The 26190-nt window shown below is 39.6% G+C and overlaps 1 protein-coding gene across 13 annotated transcripts in view; it reads right to left on the reverse strand.

The window, feature by feature from the left end:
• GRIP2 (glutamate receptor interacting protein 2) overlaps positions 1–26190 on the reverse strand; it is a 507637-nt gene that overhangs the window by 15872 nt on the left and 465575 nt on the right. For 11 of the 13 annotated variants that reach the window (XM_034431563.3, XM_034431558.3, XM_034431559.3 and 8 more), the window contains 7 exons: positions 23023–23086; positions 21661–21806; positions 21234–21378; positions 15165–15304; positions 12343–12519; positions 7682–7838; positions 3257–3377 (listed from right to left, as the gene is read on the reverse strand). In XM_034431563.3, the coding sequence (XP_034287454.2) occupies positions 3257–3377; positions 7682–7838; positions 12343–12519; positions 15165–15304; positions 21234–21378; positions 21661–21806; positions 23023–23086 (950 nt within the window). Of the gene's footprint in view, positions 1–3256; positions 3806–7681; positions 7839–12342; positions 12520–15164; positions 15305–21233; positions 21379–21660; positions 21807–23022; positions 23087–26190 lie in introns of all 13 variants that reach the window. The other 2 variants (XR_015731671.1, XR_015731670.1) reach the window with 2 other exon arrangements.

The following is a 26190-nucleotide window of genomic DNA, read 5'->3' on the forward strand; positions in this document are numbered from 1 at the left end:
ACTGGTGAGTCCACCTGTTGGTCTGGTCTGTAGCTTTCCCTGTAATCAGCTCCAGTCAGCTGGCCAGCAGTCCACTTGTTGCCTAAATCTTGTCTTCTTCCCACATTCCCCTCCTCCACCTCCTCCACCTCCTCCTCCTCCTCCTCCTCCTCCTCCTCCTCCTCCTCCTCCTCCTCCTCCTCCTCCTCCTCCTCTTCTTCTTCTTCTTCTTCTTCTTCTTCTTCTTCTTCTTCTTCTTCTTCTTCTTCTTCTTCTTCTTCTTACTATTATTATTATTATTATTATTATTATTATTATTATTATTATTATTATTATTATTATTATTATTATTATTATTATAAAAAGCCTAAGGAAAGAATCAAAGGAAAGTCATAGCGAACTCTGTGTCACTATGAGGTAGACAAGAACTGCTTAGCAATAACAGAAAACCAGTTATTCTAAGGTCAACAAGTAATAGGAAGTGGTTTAGATGAGTACGTGTCTGAAAATAACTGAACGGCAAATTCAACTGAAAAAGGAAGCATGCACTCAAGAGACAATGCTCACGAACAGTGTATGAAATGCTGAAGGAAGTAACAGCAGAGAGAATGGAGTCAAGGACTTCACTAGAAGACTTCTGATCCGGGTTGTCTACCTGCTGCATACCATCTTCCTTGATTCCACAGCAAAGCCTGGCAGCCTGGTTATGGGATGGTATGTATGTTTACTGTATAGTCTGAGTGGGGATTGATTATTAAAACTGCAGAAATAAATCAAATATTTTTGTTGCTTATTTCTTGCATCTCGTATCTAACTGTTTGTCATGCCCCCTTCGGAGTCTGAATCTGCGGTGAAAGATGAACTGGAACAAGAACTGACAGTGAGTAAGAGGGCAGCTCCATTGGCCTTGGAGGAAACTGGGGAAGGGCAGAGTCAGTCCAGGCAAGGCTGTTCGGAATTAGTAAGGCCTGAAGGCAGGGAGGAGAGAAAGAGCTCAGACAAAGAGCAAGAACCACCTCCTCCTAATGCAAGGGCTTGGAGAGTGCAGAGAAGACATGATCAGTGCAGATGGAGCAGGCCACGCACAAGGAGAGTGCCCCACTGAGCTTCACCAGGCACACTTGAGGAATGAGACTTAAGGAGATGCCATGGGGAGGGGCATTTGTCGGGAACAAACACTGAGTTCCTGAAGTGTTGTGTGCCGACATTTTAACTTGCCAAGAGTCTTTGCATTCTTTGTTGGTGTTCTGGACTAATTATCTGAATCTTTTGCTCCCTGAACTCCTTGCTTGGCTCTTGTTTTGCCAAATACATTTGGGATTTATTGCCGTGCAGCCTTGATGCAGACAGCACTGAGCTGGACTAATTGCAGCCAGAGGCTGCTTGAGGTTTGTGTGGGGATTTGTTCTCACTCTGCTCTGGGACTTACCAGAAACATGGGAGCGTTTGGGGGGCTTTGGAGCAATAAAGGGGCAGTTTGAACTACCAGCTGTTTGTGTTAAATCCGTGCCGTGCCCTGGATCATCACACTGTTGCCCCCTAAACTTTATGGCATTAGTCCCTAGGTGCAACTGCCCCTGTATCTTGATGTGGAAAGAAAGAAGGCTTAGCACAGTCTCCTGGAATTCTCTTGCTATTGTCAGCTCCTTTGATGCCATGAGAATCTGTAGGGCAAACCCTTCACAATTTCCATTAAGAGATTTCTCTCTGTGGAACCCATAAACTGCTGGCTGACACTCTATGGGGTCTTTTTCTTAGTTCTACATGGAGTCCTAGAGACGGTAACATTAACAGGAAGGGTAAAAAATTGCAATATTGCCAACCTGCCTGCTTTTTACAACAGGATGCATTAGTGCTGGTGTCTGCTGTTTCTAGTTTACACACAGCATTTAAAAAAAAAACGTTTCTAAGGTTCTTTGTTTCTGTTACTTATCATGCTGGACTGTAGTTAGTCATTTGCAAAGAGGGATTCATTTGAAAACCAGTTCACTGAAGTGTTCAAGTGATAATAAATATAGCAATGTGAGTACTAAAATACGGGAAACTGACAATATGGATAAATCTTCAGAGCTGTTACAAATGTTAAGTCCACCTTGAGTTAAATATAACTGTGATCTCACACAAGCAACACAAATGTATAAATAGGAAATGCAGTGATGCAGATCCCAAACTGCAGTTTCGTTGAGCTGGAGGGCATTTGGCCCCAATCTTTATATGGCAAGTGGTGCATAAAGTAAATCAATGAGCAAATCAATACTTGGAGGGAGGATTTTGTTTTTTGTGTTTTACAAAATTTAGTTTAAGAAAACCCTTAAAAATAGAGGGATAGGAAGATGTACCCAAAGACAGCCACAAGGCACCCATAAACATTATTTCATTTGCTTAAAAAGGTCCCACGTTCCAAACAAGTCCCATGTTTTTCAAGCCAAAAAACATTGGGAAGGAATGTTGGTTTAATTGGCTGGTCCCTGCCTTTTCTGAACATCCATTTAGTGGTCCACAAGCAGAAAGTGTGAGAAGGATATTTTACTCTCAGAAACCAAGTGTACCCTGTAAGTTACTTGAGACCTGACTTTGAATGGAAACACAAAACTGCTTGAGCCACTAAACAGAGTACAGGTAATCCTCGACATATGACCAGAATTGAGCCCAAAAGTTCTGTTCCTGAGATAGTCGTTAAGTGAATTTAACCCCATTTTTCAACCTTGCTTGCAATAGTTGTCAAGTCAATCACTGCGGTTGTTAAGTTAGTAGCATGGTTGTTAAGTGAATTGGGCTTCCCCACTGAGCTTGCTTATCAGAAGGTCACAGAAGGTGATCACACAACCCCAGGATACTGCAACCATCATAAATCTGAGTCAATTGCTAAGCATCTGATCACATGACCAGTGGTGGGATTCAGCCAGTTCGCACCACTTCGGGAGAACCAGTTGTTAACTTTCTGAGCATTTTGGCAAACTGGTTGTTGGAAGAAATAATTGGGGCAGAGAACTGGTTGTTAAATTACTTGAATCCCACCACTGCACATGACCATGGGTATGCTGCAATGGCCGTAAGTGAAAGTCGCTTTTTTTTCCAGTGCTGTAATTTTGAATGGGCCTTACATGAACTGTTGTAAATCGAGGACTACTGTACCTGTAAAGGTAGTACAAATTGTTGGCCCTGCCTTTGCTCTCTGCTCTCTACACCACAGGTTGAGACACGCTCACAAGCACAAAGGGGAAAAGCACAGCAGGCATAGCAGTGCTAGGCATGCCCGCTTTTGAAGATTCATTACCTCAATCTCCCTCAAAAGTTCCGATTGGCCGCACGTTTCCAAGTCCTCCAAAGCTTCTCCAAAAACGCGCCAAAAATTATCCTCATGTGGCATCTCAAGGCCATTTTGGCAGGTGGGATATCTGTTGTAACGTAGGAACCAAAGATTGTCAGCACTCTTCTGGAGCAGGATGGAAGCTTCAAGGCTACAGCAAGTGGCTCGCCAGTAAAAGCAGAGACTTGGCAGAGTCTTCATATACAAAAGCAAACAACATGAATTTTTCAGGCAAGAAAGAGTCCAAATACAGAACCTCCATGCACTTTCACTAACGGGGCAAAAGTCCTTCAAAAGGAAGAATTAAACTGGAGTAGCAATGTCAAGTTCAAGAGGGAAAGTTAAGAAGTGCCTGTAGGAAGATTGTAGGTTTAGGAAGACGTGTGGTGGTTTTTTTTTTTGGTGAAATAGAGAATTAAAGGAAAAAAAAAGATGCATGATGGGTAAACCAGGAGCCTCAGAGACTGTTAGTACAAAGGCGGATGGGACAGAATTCAGATCTGAGACACAGAACACCTGAGAAGAGAGAGAAAAACACAGAGGGTAACGGACATGGTGAGAAAATGGTAAATACATCAGGTCTCTAGGGGAGCATATCATGTAAAAAAGATGTATATAAAAATGATTTTCTCTAGATTAGGCAAGCAATTAAATACAGGTAGTCCTCAATTTATGTCCACAGTTGAACCCAAAATTTTTGTTGCTAAGTGAGACAGTTGTTAAGTGAACCTTGCCCCATGATCTTTTTTTGCCACACTGAATCACTGAAGTTATTTAGGTAGTAACAGGATTGTTTACATTTACAATTGTTATTAAGTGAATCTGGTTTCCCCATTGACTTTGCTTTTCAGAAGATTGCCAAAAAGGATCACATGACCCCGGGACACTGCAACCGTCATAAATATGAGCCAATTGCCAAATGTTTGACTTTTGATCACGTGACCATGGGGATGGTGCAATGGTCATAAATGTGAAAAGCTTTTTTTCAATGCCATTGAAACTTCAAATGTCACTAAGTGAACTGTTGTAAGTCAAGGACTACCTGTAATTAGCATGGTTTCATACAGAAGGCTGAGCAGGGCCTGTATGTAAAAACCACATAGGTTTCAGTTCTTACGTTCATTGTTCAATATTTTTATTTCCAACAGTTTACAACTCAAAACTATGGTGAGAAGTATATTCTGGTAGCGCAGAAAGAGTTGTGCTTATTGTTATCCATCCCTCTTAAAAAAAAAAAGATGGGTAAATCGGCAACCACTAGTCCAATCATCTGATGTAACTTTTCCATGTACATTCTCACAGGTGTTTGGGCTGAAGCTCCCAGAACTCCTAGCCATCATGTTCAATGGCTGATTGGGGAATTCTGGGAGTTGTAGTTAACAAAACCAGTCGGCACCAGGTTGGAGGTGGCTAAACAAACAAACAAACAAACAAACTAACAAACAAACAAATACCCTGTTTTCCCCAAAATAAGACATCCCCTGATAATAAGCCCAATTGGGCTTTTGAGTGCATGGCAATAAGGCCAAGTGCTTATTTCAGGGTTCAAAAAAATATAAGACAGGGTCTTATTTTCGGGGAAACATGGCAAATAAATAAATAAATAAATAAATAAATAAATAAATAAATAAATAAATACTAACTAACTAACTAACTAACTAACTAACTAACTAACTAACCAACCCAACTAGGATATTAGGGTATAGAATAACCAAGAAGGGCTAAGAACTATCACGGGGAAACAGCCCCATGATTAGGCTAAGAAGTGTCTTAAGATACTCTGTTCTGCTGGGGATAAAGCCCCTCCCAATATATAAAAGAGCTACAGGAATTCTCCTCAGATTCAGTTACACTACAATATACCAAAATTTACAGGTGGAACGGCAAAAAACAGGACTAGATTTAAATCTTGAGGGCTTGAAAATTAAGTGGCAGAGTCCTTTCTTTGTGAAAGAAAGAAGTTCTAGCTGTCACCAAATTGTATTGTAACGTTTTATGTTTTACTCTCTTCTTTCTAAGAGATAAGGGGCCGCCATTTCCTCTGAAGTAGAAAGAAAGAAGAAGAAGAAGAAGAAGAAGGCCTTACATTTAGGGGGAATTGTGCCAAAGAAAGCAGAATCTTTTCTGCAACCCTAACATGAGATGAACTGGACTTCAGTGCCAGGAAAAGCAAGGATCTTTGATTCACAAAAACAACAATCTTTGCTTTAGTCAGTTTTCTAAGTCAGAGAACCAGATAGCAAGCCCTGGCATTCTTCCTCCAAGAAGCCCCACGTCAGATTGAAGTGTCACTTCTTCGTTTTGAAAGGGAAAACAGGAATTACAAATGAACTAAAGTCATGAAATGGTTTTGGAAATCCATGCCAAGGGAATGATTATTGTTTTAATGGTTTCACACTACAAAAAACTGTGACAGAAATAGACAGAATGTTGAACTGAGACCTTTTTTTAAAAAAATATTATGCCATTGCTTTTTGTTGTTCTTCTAACGGCTCATTTCAATCTCTTTCTCCCACCACCCTCCAATCCTTCGTTATGGAGTTCTTTTATCTCAGACTGCCTTTGTCTTCATGTCCATCCACCATGTTGGCATTTCAGAATTCCACCTCAAAGATTTGTGATCCAAACAATTTGAGGCCCTTTGGCTGAAGACCATTCTTAAATAGAGTATCCCTGAGATATCAAACAAAACCAATTCTGTCTCCTTGGCAGCTTCAAGCAATTGAACCAAGAAAACTGGACAAAAATAAAACCGGGTAACAGTTTAAACTCAATTCTAGAACTGTCTCTGCTGTTGTAAATAGGGAACACTTCAATCAACAAGGATGACTGGAAATTAGCTTTCAGTACGGGGACATTGCTTTGCACGTGTGGTTCTAAGTGTATTACATTTTTCTTACACAAATAAACAAGCAGAAAATCAATAGATAATTTTAGACATATAACCATGCAATCTGAATAATTTTCACATTGGGCCAAGGACATCACAAGATGTGGTTAGAAAAGCTAAGATGGAGGCCATGATAATGTGAGCAATGCACCACCCTTTTTTTCAGCATAACACTTACATCAAAAAAAAAAAAAAAAAAAAAAAAACCAGGTGGAGCTTTAATCCCATTGTTGTGGCTGCCATCTTGACTTTTTCAACCATACCTGGCAGACACCCTTGCAGCTGGCCATTAAAATCTTGATGCTCCAAGATCAGATGTAGAACACTGAATAACAAGACTATCATCTTCCAAGCAATTCGCCAGAATGGAAACTGGAACATTGAAAGGAGGCTAAATGTTGACTTCAGAACATCAAGTGCATTTTATTCCACAGAAACTGGAGTGAAGAAAGAGGGAGGAAAATGACAAAAGCAGCATTTGTCTCTTTTGGACATGCATTATTATATTGCATACACATAAGGGGTGGGGGGAAGCTTGCATCATCATGATAAAATGCTGCTTTCATCATTTTGCCAAAACTAATGGATTCTGAGGATGCTTCTGTTGTTGTTCTACTTGCAATCTCCATTGTGTTTACAAAACACAAACACAAGCTTAGTTCTGTATAATGTATTCCATTTTCAGAGAACTAGAAGTAGATCCAAACACTTTAAAGATAAATTCACTGGACTGCTGATAATCATCTTGTGGCGGTAGAAACATTCATACTGATAGAAATCCATGAATGTAAGAATGTGATGAAATTCTGATTGGCATGAACAATAGTGGCCCTATTGGGAGATATTATTCATCTTCTTACAGTAATTGTTGACCTTTTTTACCCACAAGGATAATTAGACATCACCTTTGTGGGGGAAATGTCTTTGTGCAGCATTGTACATTTGAAAAAAAGCCAATCCAGTTGGTGTGCAACTGTATTAATAAAAATCTGTCGGTGCCCCTAATAGCATATGTCTTCAAGGGCATACTTTCAAATATATTGAAAGTAGAATGCAGTCATTCCCTTGGAAGCAAATTTCCATTATTTCATGAGAACTACTGGATTCTAAATTGTTAATTCCTTCTCACTTAATTCATGCATTTTGAAAACTCTGCAGCCTGAAATGCATGGGCATTGCAAAGCATAAATATGAATGTTTGTTTAAGACAGGGATGCTTCATCCATTTACACAATTGCCATGTACACATTACATTTTTTTATTGAGGTTTCCTATCAACGTTTAACTCAGCAAAGCCACTACTTTCAAATGCTTTAATAATCATTTGTGCTGACAGTGAGAATTAGAGTTTGGAGTAGAAGAGGCTCATTGAAAGCCTATTCCATTGAAATGAATCATTTCAATTACACTTAAAACAAGCATGTCTGAATGTTTGATTCTTGCAATAGATAACAATATGCATTCATTTCTCCCCTGTCCTTCCCCAAAAGAGCCAGACATACCTGCTCGGCTTCTCCCAGTCTTCCTCATTGAAACCGCCGTGTGTAAAAGGGTAGCTCTTCCTGGTGTCTCCAGGAGGGGTGCTGCTTTTCTGCCTGCTGGATCTCCATTCATGGGGATGAAGCGCAATGCCGACAGCCTGAGGCAAGTAAGTACCCACTGGAATTGGGGAAGAGGGAAAAGATGACAAGAAGAGGAAGGAGATTATTTGATTGCTATTGCTGAGAAAATTATACTGGATGAGAAATCCATTGGTGTGTTTTCATTTATGGAACTGCTTCTGGTCAGCAAAACTGGGAATGAAGTGTGGGATTGACCTGAACACTAGAAAAAGCTCCTCTTGTCTATTAAATAAATGTTAAATATGCTGGACAGCTGCGAAAATGAAGAAATGTTCCAGTCAAGTCACACAGGACTTTCTCTAGCAAAGCATCTAGAGGAAGATGATGATGATGGTGATGATGATGATGATGATGATGATGATGATAATAATAATAATAATGCTTCCTGCAATAACACCAGCAGAACTGCAAAAAACTGCGCTACTTGGAACATTGTACATCTTAAGAAGGTACTCAGTTGATAGATGCTGGCAGCAATCGGTATCAACCATTAGCACCAGTCAATGGTATTTGTGATGTATTTTTGAATCTTCAGTTGACTGAGTTTCATGTTTAATGAATAAAGTAAATAATAATAATAATAATAATAATAATAATAATAATAATAATAATAATTTGGAACCCAAATGCCAGATATCATGGTTGTTGAGTGCCGAAGCATACAGTTTATCGATATTGCTGTACCAGGAGATGCCAGAGTCGAAGAAAAAGAACTGGAAAAAAATCATGAAATATCACGATCTGGCCATCAAAATTACATGGCTATGGATGAAACATGTAACGGTGATACCCATTGTCATCGGGGCACTTGGTATCATGTCCAAGAATTTTACAAAACACATCAAGAAATTGCAGCTTCCTGCAATAACACCAGCGGAACTGCAAAAAAGTGCAATACTCGGAACATCATCTATTTTAAGAAGATACTTGGTTGATACCTAGGACACCGGCAGCAACCCGTATCAACCATTAGCACCAGTCAATGGTATTTGTAACACATTTTTAAATGATCAGTTGACTGTGTTTCATGTTTAATGAATAAAAGAGATAATCGGAAAGTGATATGAGTTGACTGTAAAAATTCTGCTCTGCTAGTCAACAGATTTCCTGTATCAACTATTATTATTGACATGTGTTAATCTTATATTACCTTAAAAGCTCTTAATAACAGGATGGGAATCTGATCCTTTCACCACTAGACATACTTATTGGGACTTGGGGGGGAGGGACGGGTCTACATCATATTTGCCTTAAAGAAGATGTGTCTTTTTCTGGGGTCATATGATAATCACCCAATGTCAAGACAATAAATGAAGGAAGCATGCCCACTTTAAAATACTGCCCATCTCTCAGTTTGATAACATCCAGGATTGTTCTAAAGCAGTGGTCCCCAACCTTTTTATCGCCGCGGCCCGCTGAGCGCGCGCAGGGGTGGGGGCACGGCCCAGGAGCTTTTGCGCACGGCCCATTGCGCACGGCCCAGGAGCTTTTGCGCACGGCCCAGGAGCCTTTGCGCTGCAGCGTTCATGTCTCCCGGCCACTGCGCGGCCCAGTGCCAGGTACTCCACGGCCCGGCACTGGTCCGCGGACCGGGGGTTGGGGACCACTGTTCTAAAGGATCAGAAAGTGGTGGGAGAAGAAGAAATAACTAGCTAGCCAACTAGACAATTTCCTATTTCTTCAAAATTTAAGCAAACTGATTTATTTAAGGATTCATCATTGCTAAAGAATTGATTTATTACTACCAGAAAGGTTTCAAGGAAAATTTCTCAGAATTGGAATGCAAAACTGGAGAAAAATGCATGAATTTGGATGAATGAGAGACCAGAGACTCAAGAGGATAATGAAAAAGCAGGGAAGGAAAGTAGAGGAAATACACATACAAAAAGGAAGCAAAATGACGATGAGGCAGAAAATGGCATTTTCAGCTGAGATGGCTAACAGGCCCCTCATTCTGCTACAATGTGAGATGGGCAGTATTCAGAAGCATGTGTTTTCTTCCTCTAGTGTATGTGTTGTCCATTTATTTGCTCGTGATACCCAATTTCCCCCGTAAAAAGATGTTTAAGGCTGTTAGTTAATATTAGAAATTTGTGGACAGAGGGGTTTGTGGAGACGAGATTTTTAAAAACTCAAGGTGGTCACCATAATTATGCAATCAAAAGCTTTCCTCCTCTTTTATGCAATTATTCCAGCCACTCCTTTGCTCATTTCCACCAGAATTTCAAGGCAGCAAACTGCTTCATTTTCTTTTCCAACAGTATTTCCAGAAAAATAATCCTGTGAAGTAGGATAGTGAAATGCCTAGTGGGTTTCTATGGTTTGAAATGAACTTCTAACCTTCAGTTTTGGATCATTATATCCCATGTCCTAACCACATCACCCTGATCAGTTTTCTTTGGCAACTGGCTTGAAATGAGTGAAGGAATGCCATCCACAGCATTCCCAATACTTAGGATAGGGTGACTGCCAAAACAATTTGTTCATTCCATATGCAAACATCCGTAAACAAAGTGTATATCTTTGTAGAATGAATCATAGCATCCATGAAAACAAGAGAAATTTATAGAATGGAATAATAAAAAGGTCCAGATTTAATTTAATATTGTGATTTGCATGCCTCATCACTACATCCCCAATTGCGATAGTCAACAAAGAATTCTATATCCTAAAATTATTCTGACCTGGTCAAATTGAAAAAAAAAAAAGAGAGAGAGTGAGAAAGAGAACATTTCTTATCTTCTTGTTAAAAAAAGAGGAAAAAAAGAACAGGCCAATTGTAGAATGCATTGTGTATTCATCATGCCTAGTATTAATATATGTTTAGGTACAGTAGTGGCCAAAATTGTGGAAACCTTTTGGGAAAATTGTATTTTTGAGGTTTAATGGCTAATAACATCACCTTTTTTTGGAGTTTCAAGATAATCATATTCCACTGCTGGAATGGCCTGGGATTAGCCCAGACCTTAACCCAATTGAAAATCTATGGAGCCGTCTAAAGAAACTTGTTAGTCAGAAGCGACTCAGCAATAAAACCCAGTTAATAGAAGCAATCATTCAATCTTGGTTTCAAATTATAACAGCTGCAGAACTAAAAGACCTGGTTCACTCCATGGGAAGACGTTGTAAGGCCGTAATCCATGCAAAAGGTTACTCAGCTAAGTATTAACTGCCATAGTGATAATTTTTGCATCTCTTTTTTTTCTATGGTGATAATTTTTGTATCTAATTGTTTCTATGTGTTTCACTTTTCTTCTTTATACTGTAACTGCTATTCTAATAGCAAATCCTTCATAAAAGTTAGTGCATTTCATTTTTGATTAAATTATCTTTCCATTGATATATAATTTTATGGTACTACTCAGTGGTGAAATGTAAAATTTGTTACTACAGGTTCTGTGGGTGTGGTTTGGTGGGGGGGTAATGTGATTGGGTGGGCGTGGCCAACTTTTTTTTTTTTTACTTTTAAAAGCATTTTTTCTACAATCTCTTCAGTCGAAGAGGTTGTAAAAAAATGCTTTTAAAAACCTCTGATGACCAGGCAACTAAGCTGGGATCGTCAGAGGCTTTTAAAAGCATTTTTTTCTACAACCTCTTCGGCCAAAGAGGTTGTAGAAAAAATGCTTTTAAAAGCTTCTGACCTATCAGAGGCTTTTTTTTTTCACTCTTAAAAGCATTTTTTCAGCCAAAGAGGTTGTAGAAAAAATGCTTTTAAAAGTAAAAAAAACAGCCTCTGATGATCGCGTGGCTCAGCTGGGCATGGGGGGGGGGACACGCAGGGATTTTTGCTACTGGTTCTCCGAACCACCCGCCACCATCACCCTGGTACTACTCCAAAAAAAGTGGTGTTATTTTAGAAAATTTTTAGAAAATACAGTTTTCCCAAAAGGTTTCCACAATTTTGGCCACTACTGTATGTATAACACACATCTCTCGTTTTCATCATTCCTCCATCCTCAATTATTCCCATCTACCATGACATTGTCACGCTAGCTGGAAACTATGAGAATTGTAGCGCAATGAAGTTGGAGAGGGCCAGGTAGAGAAGAGTAACCTTTGAAGGCATTCTAGTGAATGTACTACTTGTACATTTGTAAAGTAAATATTATCCTTTGTTGAGCAACTTATTGAAATACATCCAATTGGCCAAGGCCATAGAAGAGAGTGTACCCTGCTGCACGTGAATTTTGTGTGAGACCAGCACAAGTTGTCACTCTTGTATAAACCCTATAAACTTAATATACTTTTTTCCAACATTACTGAGGCAATTGCTCACCATCTGTTGGAAATACAGGGAACTGATGTTTGTTTGGTATTTTGATGAACTTTCTTTTAAGGTTTTGAGTGACCTGACTTCATAATAGTGTCAATGGTAAGTACAGCAGGGATATAGTCAATCTAGTTGAACAGACACATTGTTTTTTGAAAGACCCTCAAAAACCCATAACATAGTTGTAGGATACAAATATCAGAAATGAATTACAATAAAGGGTGTGTATTGACACACATACTCACACAAAGGAACAGGAAGTTCAACTTACCTTGGCTTCCATAGCCTGTGTCAATACCCGAACCATCCCAGGATTCCATAGCACTATCCACACTAGGGATCGTGGTGGAATACACCTCAGAGAGCTTGCTAGTTTTCTGAGAATCAGTCAAATCATCCTCTAGGTCACTAACCTCAGTCATACTCCCAGATTTTTGAGGAAAAGTCCCTGGAATCCAAAGAAAGATGCACATGGAGGCACAAAATGTTAGTGATATTCCACAATTTGTTTGGTGTCTTTTATACTGCATGCTATTATGACAACAAACTAATGTGCATGAGTTTCACAGGATGTGGGCCTAATGCTACATCTCATAGATGACACAGGATGTTTCAGTATTGCAGTAAGGTCAAGGAGCTTTTCCTTTTTTCTTAACTTTTTTAGCCTCAACTTGTATGCCACAATTGATAAGAAATGCACAAACAGCACTTGAAGTGAAGTGTTAATACTACTTTATAATGCCTTGGTAAGGCCATACTTGGAATACTGCATCCAGTTTTGGTTGCCATGATGTAGAAAAGATGTGGAGACTCTGGAAAGAGTGCAGAGAAGAGCAACAAAGATGATTAGGGGACTGGAGGCTAAAATATATGAAGAACATATGAGGAACTAGGTATGTCTAGTTTGATGAAAAGAAGGACTAGGGGTGACATGATAGCAGTGTTCCAATATCTCAGAGGCTGCCACAAAGAAGAGGGAGTCAAGCTATTCTCCAAAGCACCTGAGGGAAGAACAAGTAGCAATGGGTGGAAACTAATCAAGGAGAGAAGCAATTTAGAACTAAGGAGAAATTTCCTGACAGAACAATTATTCAGTGGAACAACTTGCCTCCAGAAGTTGTAAATGCTCCAACACTGGAAGTTTTTAAGAAGATGTTGGATAACCATTTGTCTGAAGTGGTGTAGGGTTTCCTGCCTAAGCAGGGGGTTAGACTAGAAGACCTCCAAGGTCCCTTCCAACTCTGTTAGTCTAAATTCACTTTTCTAGAGTTAAAAGCAGATGTCTGCTGTCAATATGAGTTTAAGTACATTTACTTAAAATTGAATGAAATCAACTAGAAACTTATTTCTAGGCAAACGATTTTTGCATTTGATGATGGCATTTCTGAACATTTAAGCTAACATCATCTGGACAATTTGTTTTTAATCTTAGAATCTTTTCTAGGGAAAAAGACAAATATAAATTTGTTATGAGGATGGATGAAGTTGCTTACGGTAACTCTACTGAAATGGCACTGAAAATTCCAATTCGGGATACTTCTGAAGTTGCAAGAGAACACCTGACTTTTAAGAGGTGCTGTCTGAGAGTTTTTAAGAGGTGAAATGGATTTCTATAAACTTCAGCAAGATTTTGTGTTGTCCACTTCATGGCTGCAAATGGGGTTCTGGAGGGCTGTCCAGCAATGCTCAAGAGACATAGCGTTTTAGATCTGCTGCCTATTAAGAGCAAATACAAAGACCAGAAGCCACATGTTTAATAAATATTTTTCTTTTCTCCTTTTCTCTATTCCTTCCTTATCTATTCACTATTTTACTTTCTTTATTTCTTTTGTGAAATTTGTATTGTTGTCTTTAAAAAAATCTAAGTTATAAAAACTATAAGAGGGAGGGAGGGAGGGAGGGAGGGGGAGAGAGACAGAGAGAGGCAGAGAGACACACACAGAGAGAGAACAAGCATGTCCCAGTTTGGTGTAATCGTTAAGGGAGACTGTGAGTTCTAGTCTTAGGCACAAAGCTAGCTGGGTGACCTTGGGCCAGTCAGTTTCTCTCAGCAATGGTGAACCACTTGTCAAATACCGCAGCCAGATGTGGGCTTCACATAATTTAACAACTGGTTCACCCAGGATCGAATATGTGAACCTTCTGCGCATGCTCTTTGGTCTGGTGCACGGCTTGCACACAGTTTAAAAAACATGGCTAAATAGGACGGCATAGCGCCGGCATGGGTGGGAGGGTGGGCCCCCGTGGGCCACAATTACCGGTTCGCCCGAACTGGTCCGAACTGGCTGAATCCCACCCCTGAGCAGCATTATGAAGTCAGAAGAAAGAAACTCTCTACAGAGTCTGACAGGCAATATTTGAGCATCAGATTTGACAGAGAAGGAGGCCTAATCCCGACTTTTTCTACAACTCAATTCTCAGCAACTTTTTAAATGCTGGATCAAAGTTAGAGTAACTTGGCTGAGATGGGCGGCTATAGAAATGGAATAAATAAATAAATAAATTAAAGACAAGAAAACTTGTGTGAGAGGAAAACATTGCATTGCACTTTCTTTTAAAGGAAGTGTAAAGTTCAGAGAAAGTGTGAAGTGTGAAATTCAGAGAAAAAAAATCTTTTCTCTTCATCCTTAAGAGATAGGCATACAGGTAGTCCTCAACGTATGACCACAATTGAGCCCACAATTTCTGTCACTAAGTGAGACATTTGTTAAGTGCATTTTCCCCCATTTTACGACCTCTCTTGCCACAATTGTTAAGTGAATCACTGCACTTGTTAAATTAGTAACCTGGTTGTTAAGTGAATCTGAATTCCCCATTGACTTTTCTTGTCAGAAGTTCGCAAAAGGTGATCACATGACCCTGGGAGACTGCAATCATCGTAAATATGAGCCAGTTGCCAAGCATCTGAACTTTGATCACATGACCATGGGGATGCTTTAATGGTTTTAAGTGTGAAAAATGGTCATAAGTTACTTTTTTTTAGTGATGTTGTAACTTCGAATGGTCAGTAAACCAACTGTTATAAGTTGAGGACTACCTGTAATTCAGAGTGATATTGATTTAAATTAATTAATTAAAAAAATTAAAACTTACTTTCGGTTTGCTTTTTGATCTTTAGCGTTACTGTCTCTCCAGCCATTTGGAGTAGATGAATGGCTTCGCTTAGGGGCTTCCCTTTAAGGCTGACATTATTAATAGCTAATATCCGATCTCCTATGTGGATCGCTCCAGTTCTAAGGAAAAAGTAAAGGAAACTTCAGCTGTGACGCATGGCAGCAATTTCATTTAAAAATCCATCCATCTACCGTGAATTATAAGACAGAGAATACTATGGACATCCGAAGAAAAATATGAAAATAAAATCCATAATGATGTATAGATTTCCAGCCATTCATCATTCATTGTTCCTGTGATTTATACTGGGAAGAGAAATTCTACTGTGTACGTATTCTTACAATTCACATTAATAAAATAATAACCAAGGAATAACCCAGCAATTTCATATCAGAAATGAAATTGGTCAAAATCTTAACCCGGAGATGATGATGATGATGATGATGATGATGATTTGTCATATCTTAAGAAAGAGCCTAGAATTAGATGAAATGTCAAGATCTCATAATGGTTCGGCCATTTTTAATTTTTAAAATGGCTTCGAACTTAATTTTAGGATGCTTGGGATGGGGCTAAAGGCTACTGTGACTGTAGAAGGTAAGGAAGATTGCCTTGATGGAGATACACAAGATCCATTGTCTAGGCAATTGAAGATGGGGGCAGAACAGGGATCTATTTGAAGTTTGCAACATTCAGATCATATTCAGAAACGACTCAGGAAATCACCACCCTATTTCACTGGAGTATAAGGGGAGGAGGTACATCACAATCAGACTTGCAGGATTCTGTTATTATAGCTAAACTCAATAAAGTACAATTATGATTGTATGTGGATTTCGTTTTCTACTGGGGCTGACGATGACCTTGGAGAAGCCATCCAGAAACCATTAAGGCAACAACAGGTGCAGAAGTACTGTATGTCTAGGGCCCAGAGAGGCAAAACAATACTCTAAAACTGGGCTCTCCAACCTTGGCAACTTTAAGACTTCAACTCCCAGAGTTCCTCAGCCAGGGAAAACTCGAACACTTTATTGATAAGGGCTATCATAACAGTTGTTTACAAGCCTGCCCCTGTTTTCCCTGTGTTTTCCCTTCCCTTCCTTTAATACAGAGGTCTTCAAACTTGAGAGCTTTAAGGCTTGTGGACTTCAACTCCCAGAATTCTCCAGCTAGCTTTGCTGGCTGAGGAATTCTGGGAGTTGAAGTCCACAAGTCTTAAAGTTGCCAAGGTTGGAGACCCCTGCTCTAAAAGATTCTGACTGGCTGCCTCTAATTCCTGTGATATTAAAGCAGAGGTCTTCAAACTTGGCAGCTTTAAGACTTGTGGACTTCAACTCCCAGAGTTCCTCAGCCAGCTATGCTGGATGGCAAATTTTGAAGACCTCTGTATTAAAGGAAGGGAAGGGAAGGGAAAACACAGGCAGGCTTGTAAACAACTGTTATGAAAGCCCTTATCAATAAAGTCTTCTAGTTTTCCTCTGGAATCAGGTTTTTTTTTTATTTGGCAGTGTTTCTTGACCTGAAGGGTGGGAGTGGAAGACCACCCCTCTTAAAGTTGCTCAGGTTGAGAAACACTTGTCTATGGAATAGGTTGGACAGTGACTAACTCTTACAATATAGATTCCACTCACTTCTAGACAGCTTCTACTGGATAGTAGCAAGAGAAAAAAAAATATATTCCCCTCCACTTGCCTTTAGATGTGCTTTCAGTCAGAAATGGAAAAATAATGGTTTTTAGGTATATTGCATCAATTCCCCACCTCCACCCCAAGGATCTTCCTTCCTATATTTATGAAACACACAAGGCTTTAGGTATATATGCTGACCTAAGACTGTAATAAAATTGCTTTATTGGCTTAAGTCTTTCCTCCTGCATTGTCTTTTATGGCTAATGATTTTTACTGAAAGCATATACAAACAAAAGAACACCATATGGTTTTTTGCTACAGAAAACAAAACCTTTGTACCCTGACATGCAATTAATATTCCAAATCCTGTCTGTGGACAAATTCGTATTATATTCCAGCAGTTAAAAGGTTTGGAATGGATTTTGGAGGGGAGAGGGGAGTTAGTACAATACAGTACTGTATATTATTTTCATAACTGAACAATAGAGGTCACTGTGGCTCAATCAAAGAGCAAAACAGAGATATTCAATAGAGCAGTGTATATTCAAAAAAACTTTTATTTTATCCTTGCTGGGTGGTGGACTTGAAGTGAAAAGCTCAAGTAGTCACAAGACTTTGAAGGGAAATTAAAATTTGGATGCCTTCTGTACTACTTTCTTGGCTTCAAAGCCGAAGAAATCCAGGCTATAGGATGACATAAACAGGAGGAGTGCGGGCCGTGGGAATGTTGCAATAACTACATTGTTAATGGGCCACCATAAGATGGCACTGTTGGCTCAGAAAGATAACAGAAGCAACTCAAGAACTAACTTAGTTTGGAATCATCAGGTCCTTAACAAAGTCAAAAAGACAAGGTAGAGATTCAGCCTTTAGAAACCATGAACAATGGTCAGCATTTATTAGCTTGGTAGCATCCTAGGAATTCTGGCTAAGTCCCTCGATTGAATTTCAGGGCAACATTTCTAGCTGTGTTAATGGGAATATTTCCTTATTCTTCTACTGAACAGTTTCTTATGTCATTTCTGTTAGCAATTGTGGAAGTCTGGCCTGGCCAACATGTATAGAAACCAGGCAGATAACTCTACAGACAAGTGCCTCAGAATAAGTCCCCCCTATCCCAGCTTCTACATGAGAATACATGTATGCTGAGGATATATTATAGAGGGAAAAAATGGTAGATCTGTGTCCAAGGGACATCTGTGCCTTGGAATAGTGTTTCCTTTAGTGCAGGGGTCCCCAATCCCAAACCATGGCCTGGTACTGGTCTGCAGCCTGTTGGGAACTGGGTGGTGCAAGTCATGGGCAGGTGTGTGAGTGCATGAAGCTTCATTTGTGCAAGCGGCGGACGTGCACATGAAACTATCCCCTCTCTGTCCCGTCCCGTCCCCCCCCCCACTGACACCACTGCTGATCCATGGACCTGGAAAGGTTGGGGACTACTGCTCTAGTGTATCTTGTCTGTCTGTCTGTCTGTCTGTCTCTATTTGTCTGTCTGTCTGTCTGTTTGTTCATCTGTCTATCTGTCTGTCTATCTCTCTATATCAAGGGTGTCAAACTCAAGGTGCTTAGATCTGACATGTAGGGTTGCCCTGGAAACAATGAAGAACCGGCCTGTGGTGCCTCTGCTAGGGAAAACAGAGCTTGAGAGGGTAGCCCCACCCCCCCTAAGCTCCGTTTTCACTGGCAGAGGGTTGCAGGAGGCTGTTGCAGCAGAAAATGGAGCTTGGGAGCCTGTTTTCACTGGCAGAGTGCTTGGGCCACCACAGGCGCCCCCTGACACGAGTGATGTCATGCTGGCCATGCCCACCCTAGCCACGCCTCTGAGGTCAAACACAACCCTGATGCGGCCCTCAATGAAATAGAATTTGACACCCCTGCTCTATATCTATCTATCTATCTATCTATCTATCTATCTATCTATCTATCTATCTATCTATCTATCTATCTCTCTATCTATGATCATATTTTTCAACTGCTCATCTTCCTCACAGAGGAAGGACTCTTGATGGCATCTTGATGATAAGCCATCTCTAGGCAGACCAGCTAGTAAAGCAGTCTAACGGCTGGATCAAGAGTGTGTCCCATCCCACATTTGTTTTTTGCAACTGAGAACCCAATTAACCATGACTGCTGAAAACTAGAGTGAGGTTTCCTTGGAGGAAGGGAACATATTAACATTGTAATGTTATCCTTACAACAATCTTAACATTGTACTGTAAACTCAGATCTACAAAACTACCATCATCAACTACTACTACCCCTCCCCCCCAAAAAACCCCAATTTAAAAAGAAATCCGATTTCCCCATACTCTGAATCCCCCCACCCACCCCTTACGTTATTTTGCAAATCTGAAACATTGGTGTGACCTAGGTGGCCACACTAAAAAGTTATGTGGTCCCTAGGAGTTGAAAATGATTTTGATGGTACATGACTAATCAATCAATCAATTATGTGAGGGTGCATGGAAGCAATTTCTTAGGGTTTTGTTTTGTTTTTAGAATGGCAGTGCCGATGTTCCAACTCCCAAGCTATAAAGATAGACTCAAGTCTTAAGTTCCACTGAGTTCAATGTTGGGGAGCCCCTATATAAGACTATATTTGGGTCTAATCCTGAGCACCAGAACAAATAACAGGTAATTCAAGCCAATTTAGGAGGAATATCTTTGAAGGTTAAAAAATAACAACAACAACAGCAACAGCAACAGCAACAACAACAACAACAACAACAACAACAACAACAGTATTTTCTTCTTTGGTAAAGTTTCTCATGTGGGTTTGAATATTAATCTGGCTTTTAATTATTGTTATGGTATGTTTAGGATTACAAAGTATCTGTTAAATAAATCTTTGGACACTGGTTATTTTTCATCTCCTTTCTCTCTTTTTCCAATCTTGTCTTTCAATCTGCCAGGATACAAAGGGTTTTTGGGTTTTTTTTAGGGAAAAGTAGCAAACAAGAAAGGTAAAGCAATGGAACTTTTCAAATAGGGTGTCTTAAACTGACTTCCCTGGTGCACATATCAACATAAAACTAACAAATGTCCATAACATTATCAACACAGTATGGACGCCTGTGCTATCCAAGAGGCTAAATGTTCAGAAAAATCTATCATACAATCTTGTTTTTCAGATCATTCAATGGAAAGTGAGCAGGAGAGAACCAACCTAGAAATAAGGAGAAATTTCGTGACAGTCAGAACAATTAACGGCTTGTCTTCAGAAGTTGTGGGTGCTCCATCACTTTAGGCTTTTAAGAAGAGATTGGACAACCATTTGTCTGGAATGGTATAGGGTCTCCTGCTTCAGCGGGGGGGGTTTGGACTAGAACAGGGGTCAGCAACCTACGGCTCTGGAGCCGCATGTGGCTCTTTCACCCCTCTGCTGTGGCTCCCTGTCACTCAAAATATGCGTCACAACCGCCAATGTGCGACACCCGCTGGCATGCAATTTATAGAGCTTTTCAACCCTTGGTAGTGTAGGAAGTTAGCACCCACCCCTCTCCTGGAAGAATGAAATATTTTAGGAAATATGAAAAAGGCAGAATATTATATTTCCCTGGATGAGAAATGGATAAGCATGTTTTGAAGCAGCTCCCATCTTCCTGCCCCCACCCTTTGTCAATGGGCCATTAAGGCCTGGGCCAGTCTATTCTACATAACAAAGATCTACCTCCTTCAGGCAGAGCCATAGTAGGAATTGCCAAAGATCCAACAAAGATAGGATTAGCCCTCTACACAATAGCAGCAGAAACTCACCACATGTGACCTGGGAAGCATGTGGCCTGGGAAGCACATGTGACCATCAGCCAGCAAGGCTAGCTAGGACCCCCACCCCCTGGGAGTCTGACAACCAGTCAGAGTACTCTTTCTGGGCCCCAGGAAGTTCAAAGCCAGAGAGAGCATAAAACCCAAAAACTCGCTGTATCTGCCCCTTTTCTGTTCAGGAACTCAAGCCATGTGATCCTGTCCACCATTAAACCATCTTTCCAAGCAGTCTCCATGTTTCCAGTGTCTTTTTCCCCACTTGGAGCAGAACCCAGAAGGATGTTTCTTCCAACAGTAGGCCAACCGTAGATAAATCCAAGAAAAGAAAAGTTTCAGAAGAAAACAGAACATTTAATTCAACTACATATGCTAGTTTTGTCACTGCTCAAGAAATAGTCAGGCATGGGAAGGGTTTTGTGGCTTCTTTTCTTTGGGAAACGGGTCCAAATGGCTCTTTGAGTGTTTAAGGTTGCAGACCCCTGGACTAGAAAGACCTCCAAGGTCCCTTCCAACTCTGTTATTCTGTTAATAACAGAGTTATTAACTGATAATAATAACAGAGTTATTAGCTGATAATAATATCAGCTTCTTTGGAAGCTGAAGCCTGCAGTGACACTCCAGGCCTCTGACTCTAAGGTTGCAAATTGCAACTCACCTTTCTGCCAGCCCTCGTTTTGTCAAGCCTGAAATGACAATGGGGTCAAAAGGTTCTTCTGTGCCTGAAATAGTGATTCCCAGGGGCCCACCATATCTCTTCAATTCCACTGTGTAGATGATAGCCCCAGTGGTTTCTTGCTCATCTGTTAAAAGGAACAAAGAAGCTGAATAATCACGAATGAAGGCAAATAAAGGCTGAATAATGATGACAGAAGTCATAGAAAGGCCAAGCTCAGAAGAAGTTCCAGTCAATCACAAAGAAACTTGCAGCCCTCCGAATCTTTTTGAAAGGGCCTGTTTGTATATAGGAAGCGTGTGAATATGCAAGCATATTAATTAACAATATTGATTCACAATCTGTCAACCTCATTAGTCTTCGAAAGGACTTTTTTTTTTGTCAACAGATTAATTCAGAGTTTTTGTACCAGAGTTATCCTCATCCTTCCTGATCTTCAATTTGACAAGTTCTTCACACTGTTTTAAAATCTGCACTGCATCTTCCATTGAGCAATTGTCAAGTCGGATATTATCAATAGCTAACAGCTTGTCTCCAGGCTCCAAGGTGCCAGTCCTGCATACAAAGAGAAAACAAATCTTTTAGAAAACATTCTAAATAGTGTTAACATTTGTTCTTTTCAAGTGTTAACAGTGTTGATGATATGATGAAATAAGTGTTGGGCAAACAAAATCATCCATTTTTTTTTGTAGCTGTCTTTCAATGAGGAAAAAATTGCTTTAGAAAATGTTTTTTTTAAAAAAGAGAGAGAGAGAGAGAATCTCAGAAGAATTCTCCTAGTCTCCTTGCACTGAATTTAACTACAAAGAGGCCAAGAGGTGTAGATGTAATTATATTGTCTTCCAAATGAAGGCAAATATACATGTCCCAGGAGAACGTTGCAAGATCCAATCTGGGTCGTTCACCAGGAGCAGAGGTTTTGTCTTCTGAGCTTTAGGACTCATGCTGGAACCTATTTTCAGGGAACTTCTCTCTAGCTAGTCCGAAAGTTTGGAAGCCAAAACTCCAGTGATCGATCCAGATTGGATCCTGCTATATTGCCTTCCATTGCACAAACATTTCTCCAGATTAACAGAGTTGGAAGGAATGTTGTAGGTCATCTAGTCCAACCCTCCACCCAAGCAGGAGACCTTACACCATTTCTGACAAATGGCAGTCCAATCGCTTCCTTGAAAGCTTCCAGTGATGAAGCTCCCACAACTTCTGAAGGCAACTTCTGTTCCATGGGTTGATTGTTCTCAATCAACCTCTTGAGAATTCTCATTTCTCTTGCCTCTTCATGCTTGAGATGAAGTTCCAAAGGAAGACATTAATGCAAGACTCTTTCTTTTAGGGTTCTTCAGATTGGGAAGGGCAGGCAACCAAAAGGCTTTAAACCCAGACTTTCTTAATCTCAGCAACTTTCAGATGGCTGGACTTCAACTCCCAGAATTCCTCATCCAGCAATACTGAAATGCTGCTTTAGAATTTTGCAAAGGGAAAGTGAAACATCAACTCTATCACTTTGGAGCATCTTCAACAAGAAAGGAAACTCAAACATTATGAAGAGGAATTTAAAAGAAATTCCCAGACACCTTGAGAAGAAGGTAGAAAAACAGATGCTTCTTTCTAAAGAGAAGAACATTTCCAAGGCAGATTTTGGTATAGTATTAGTCTGAACAAGTATGAAAGATGGTTGAGGTCATAGAGAAGTATTACAGATCTTTTGAACAAATTCATTACTATTGTTTATTAAGATTCAGAAATAAAAGAAAACAGGTAATTCACTCACCTATGTGCTACACTCCCCTTCTTGATATCAGAGATAATTAAAGGCTCACCAGACTTTCTGCTTGCTGTTTAGGAAGAGATACATGCAGACACTCAATCCAGGCATTTAGAGTCCATGATAATCTTCAGAATTATCTATTACCAGCCTTCCACAACCAGGCATTCCTGCAGAATTCCCAGTCATTATGGCCATTAGAGCACACCAGGTTGCAGAAAACTATATAATCCAAACATTATATAAAGTAGGAAGCAACATAATAGATTTCCCTTTTTCAATTTCCCTTTAATAAAAACATCTAAACCCAAGCTACTACGGTTTAATAAAATTCATAAAGTAAGGATATTTGTTGTGCTTTTGAGAACTGCAATCAAGGTTATATTTTAAGCATCTTTTTTTCCCATGAAAGAGAGAGTAAATTTTGGTTGCAGCATATTGATGTGGCAAATTATGGTTGAAGAAATGGATCTGAAAGATAACCAAGAGACAATATGACAAAAGTCTTTTTTAAAGAGCCAAATATTCAGTTCCCTATATAGAGTATGCCTATGTAGAATTCACTTATGTTGTGACTGATGGAAAAAATGAGGCAATAAATATTTTGAAGGAGGCACACCATATCCATCAGAGGTTTATGAGTGAGGTTGGCACAATGCTTTGCTTTGTGGGAGCATCACAACAGTTGAAAGAGGAAATGTGTTAGGGCTAAGAAAGAAAGAAAGACCAGAATAACAGAATTGGAAGGGACTTTAGTGTCCAACCGCCTGCTCAAGCAAGTCCAACCCCCTGCTCAAGCAAGAAACCCTACGCCTGAGTGGCGTAGGAGGCTAATGCCTCCTACTAAGGCAGCATTTAACATCCAGCTGCCTGCAATTACTGCGAGTTCAATTCTCACCAGGCTCAAGGTCGACTCAGCCTTCCATTCTTTCTAAGGTGGGTAAAATGAGGACCCGGTTTGTGGGGGCAATAAGCTGACTTTGTATAAAATATACAAAAGTATGAAGGCTATTGCTTAACGCATTGTAAGGCACCCTGAGTCTCTGGAGAAGGGCGGCATATAAAAATAAATAAATAAATAAATAAATAAATAAATAAATAAATAAATAAATAAATAAAATCATTTCAGGCAAATGATTGACCAATCTCTTCTTAAAAACCTCCAATGTTGGAGCACCTACATCTGAAGTCGTTCCGCTGATTAATTGTTCTAACTGTCAGGAAATTTTTCCTTAGTTCTAGGTTGGTTCTCTCCTTGGTTAGTTTCCATCCATTGCTTCTTGTCCTGCCTTCAGGTGCTTTGGAGAATAGGTTGACCTTCTGTTCTTTGGGGCAACCTCTGAGATATTGGAACACTGCTATCATGCCACCTCTAGTCCTTCTTTTCATTAAATTTAGACATACCCAGTTCCTGCAACCGTTCTTCATATGTTTTAGCCTCCAGTACCCTAATCATCTTTATTGCTCTTCTCTGCATGCATTCAAGAGTGTCAACATCTTTTTTATATTGTGGCGACCAAAACTAGATGCAATATTCCAAGTGTGCTCTTACCAAAGCATTATCAAGTGGTACTAACACTTCACATGATCTTGTTTCTAATCCTTTTAATGTAGTTGATTACAGATCATTCTGGAGAAAGTCTGTCTATATAACTGTTAAGAGTCAATACTGATTTGATGGCAAATAATCAATCAATCAATCAATCAATCAATCAATCAATCAATCTGTTTAAAACATATCCCATATTCATCACATTGCATTTACTTTTTAAATACATAGCAATTTAGTTCCCTAACCTGGAATTAACATTATTAAATGGCAAAATTCTTAATTCCTACTCAGGGAGCTAAAAAGCAAGATGGGAACTAAAGCTAAACCTGTCTTTCACTAAAATATAAAATAAAAATAAATTAGAGATTGTTAAAGTTCAGAGATATTATATGAAAGAGTATATTCAAGATTTTAAACACTTAATTTCATGCATTTTAAAAAATTGGCCATTAATATAAAAGCATGACAAATCTGAATTCTGAATGAATATGCGTGAAACTGATGCTCGCCAGAAATAGTGCTTCATTTCTAGCGCAGTTAGAAATGAAATTTATAGCAGACCTTCCAATTCTTGAAATATAATTAGCTGCATTTCCTTTTAAGGACTCCATTTCTATAACTATTTATAGAATATGCTATTCACAGCTATGGAATATTTGGCTATCCTCCTATTTTTCCACAGGGAGTCCAACAAGGGGAGAAAAGCCAAGTTAAGAGAGGGTGCTTTTAAAAAAATATTTTTCATTACTTCCCAGAGATGTAAGTAACAGTCCTAGGTGGGTGACTTAGATTTGCTTCAATAAAAAGATTCATGCTGTGGAAACAACATGATTCTCATTGTCAAAGCTCTTGCAACTTCTCCCCAGTACTGTCTGAAACACTTGGAGGTTGGACGGCTTAGTGCACAATAAATATTACAATACACACACACAGCCAAACAACCTGGAAGATGTTTGGTGTACTCCAAGGGGTTTCCAAGTTGGGTAACCACCCTGAAAAGCAAAGCAAACCTATGAAGATTGGCACAACCCTAAAAAAAGTTGGTGATGTGGTTTGAGAATATATTGTTGAACCTTGGTAGCAAAGCAGAACAAACCATAGTAGGCCTTAGCATGTTGAATTATCGATTCAAGATTGGAAGAAGATAGATGCAAGTGTTAGTTTCCAGACTAATGAAGGTCCTAGAGACTATGATGTAAACAACCAATTGCAAATGTTTATGAAGATGTCTCACTTTTCATCCAAGAAGCTTCTTCAGTTCTGAGGACGTTCTTGGATGAGAAGTGAAATGTCTTCAAGCAAAAACGAAGAAAGTCCAGTTGCCTTTTGAAAAAGCATCTTTGGGACAATCAACTGCAAGCTTCCCCATTATCAGTAAAGAGATTTGCAACCTTGCCAAATCATAGGAAAGCTATTAGAAAGAAAAACCAAAATTCTTTGCCCTAATATCTATGGGGTTATAATGGACCTAAATGGAACACAATTTAATTGTTGAAATACTTCAACAATTGTAACTCCTTGCAATCTCCACAAATCCCGCTAAAGAGAGTTCTGCAAGAATCTTTGGAGGAAAATGAATCATCTCGGGTTTTAATCAGCTGTCAAAATTCTTGACAAATGCA

Source organism: Pantherophis guttatus, chromosome 2, assembly GCF_059756535.1.
Source record: "Pantherophis guttatus breed Tessera chromosome 2, ASM5975653v1, whole genome shotgun sequence".
Taxonomy (NCBI): domain Eukaryota; kingdom Metazoa; phylum Chordata; class Lepidosauria; order Squamata; family Colubridae; genus Pantherophis; species Pantherophis guttatus.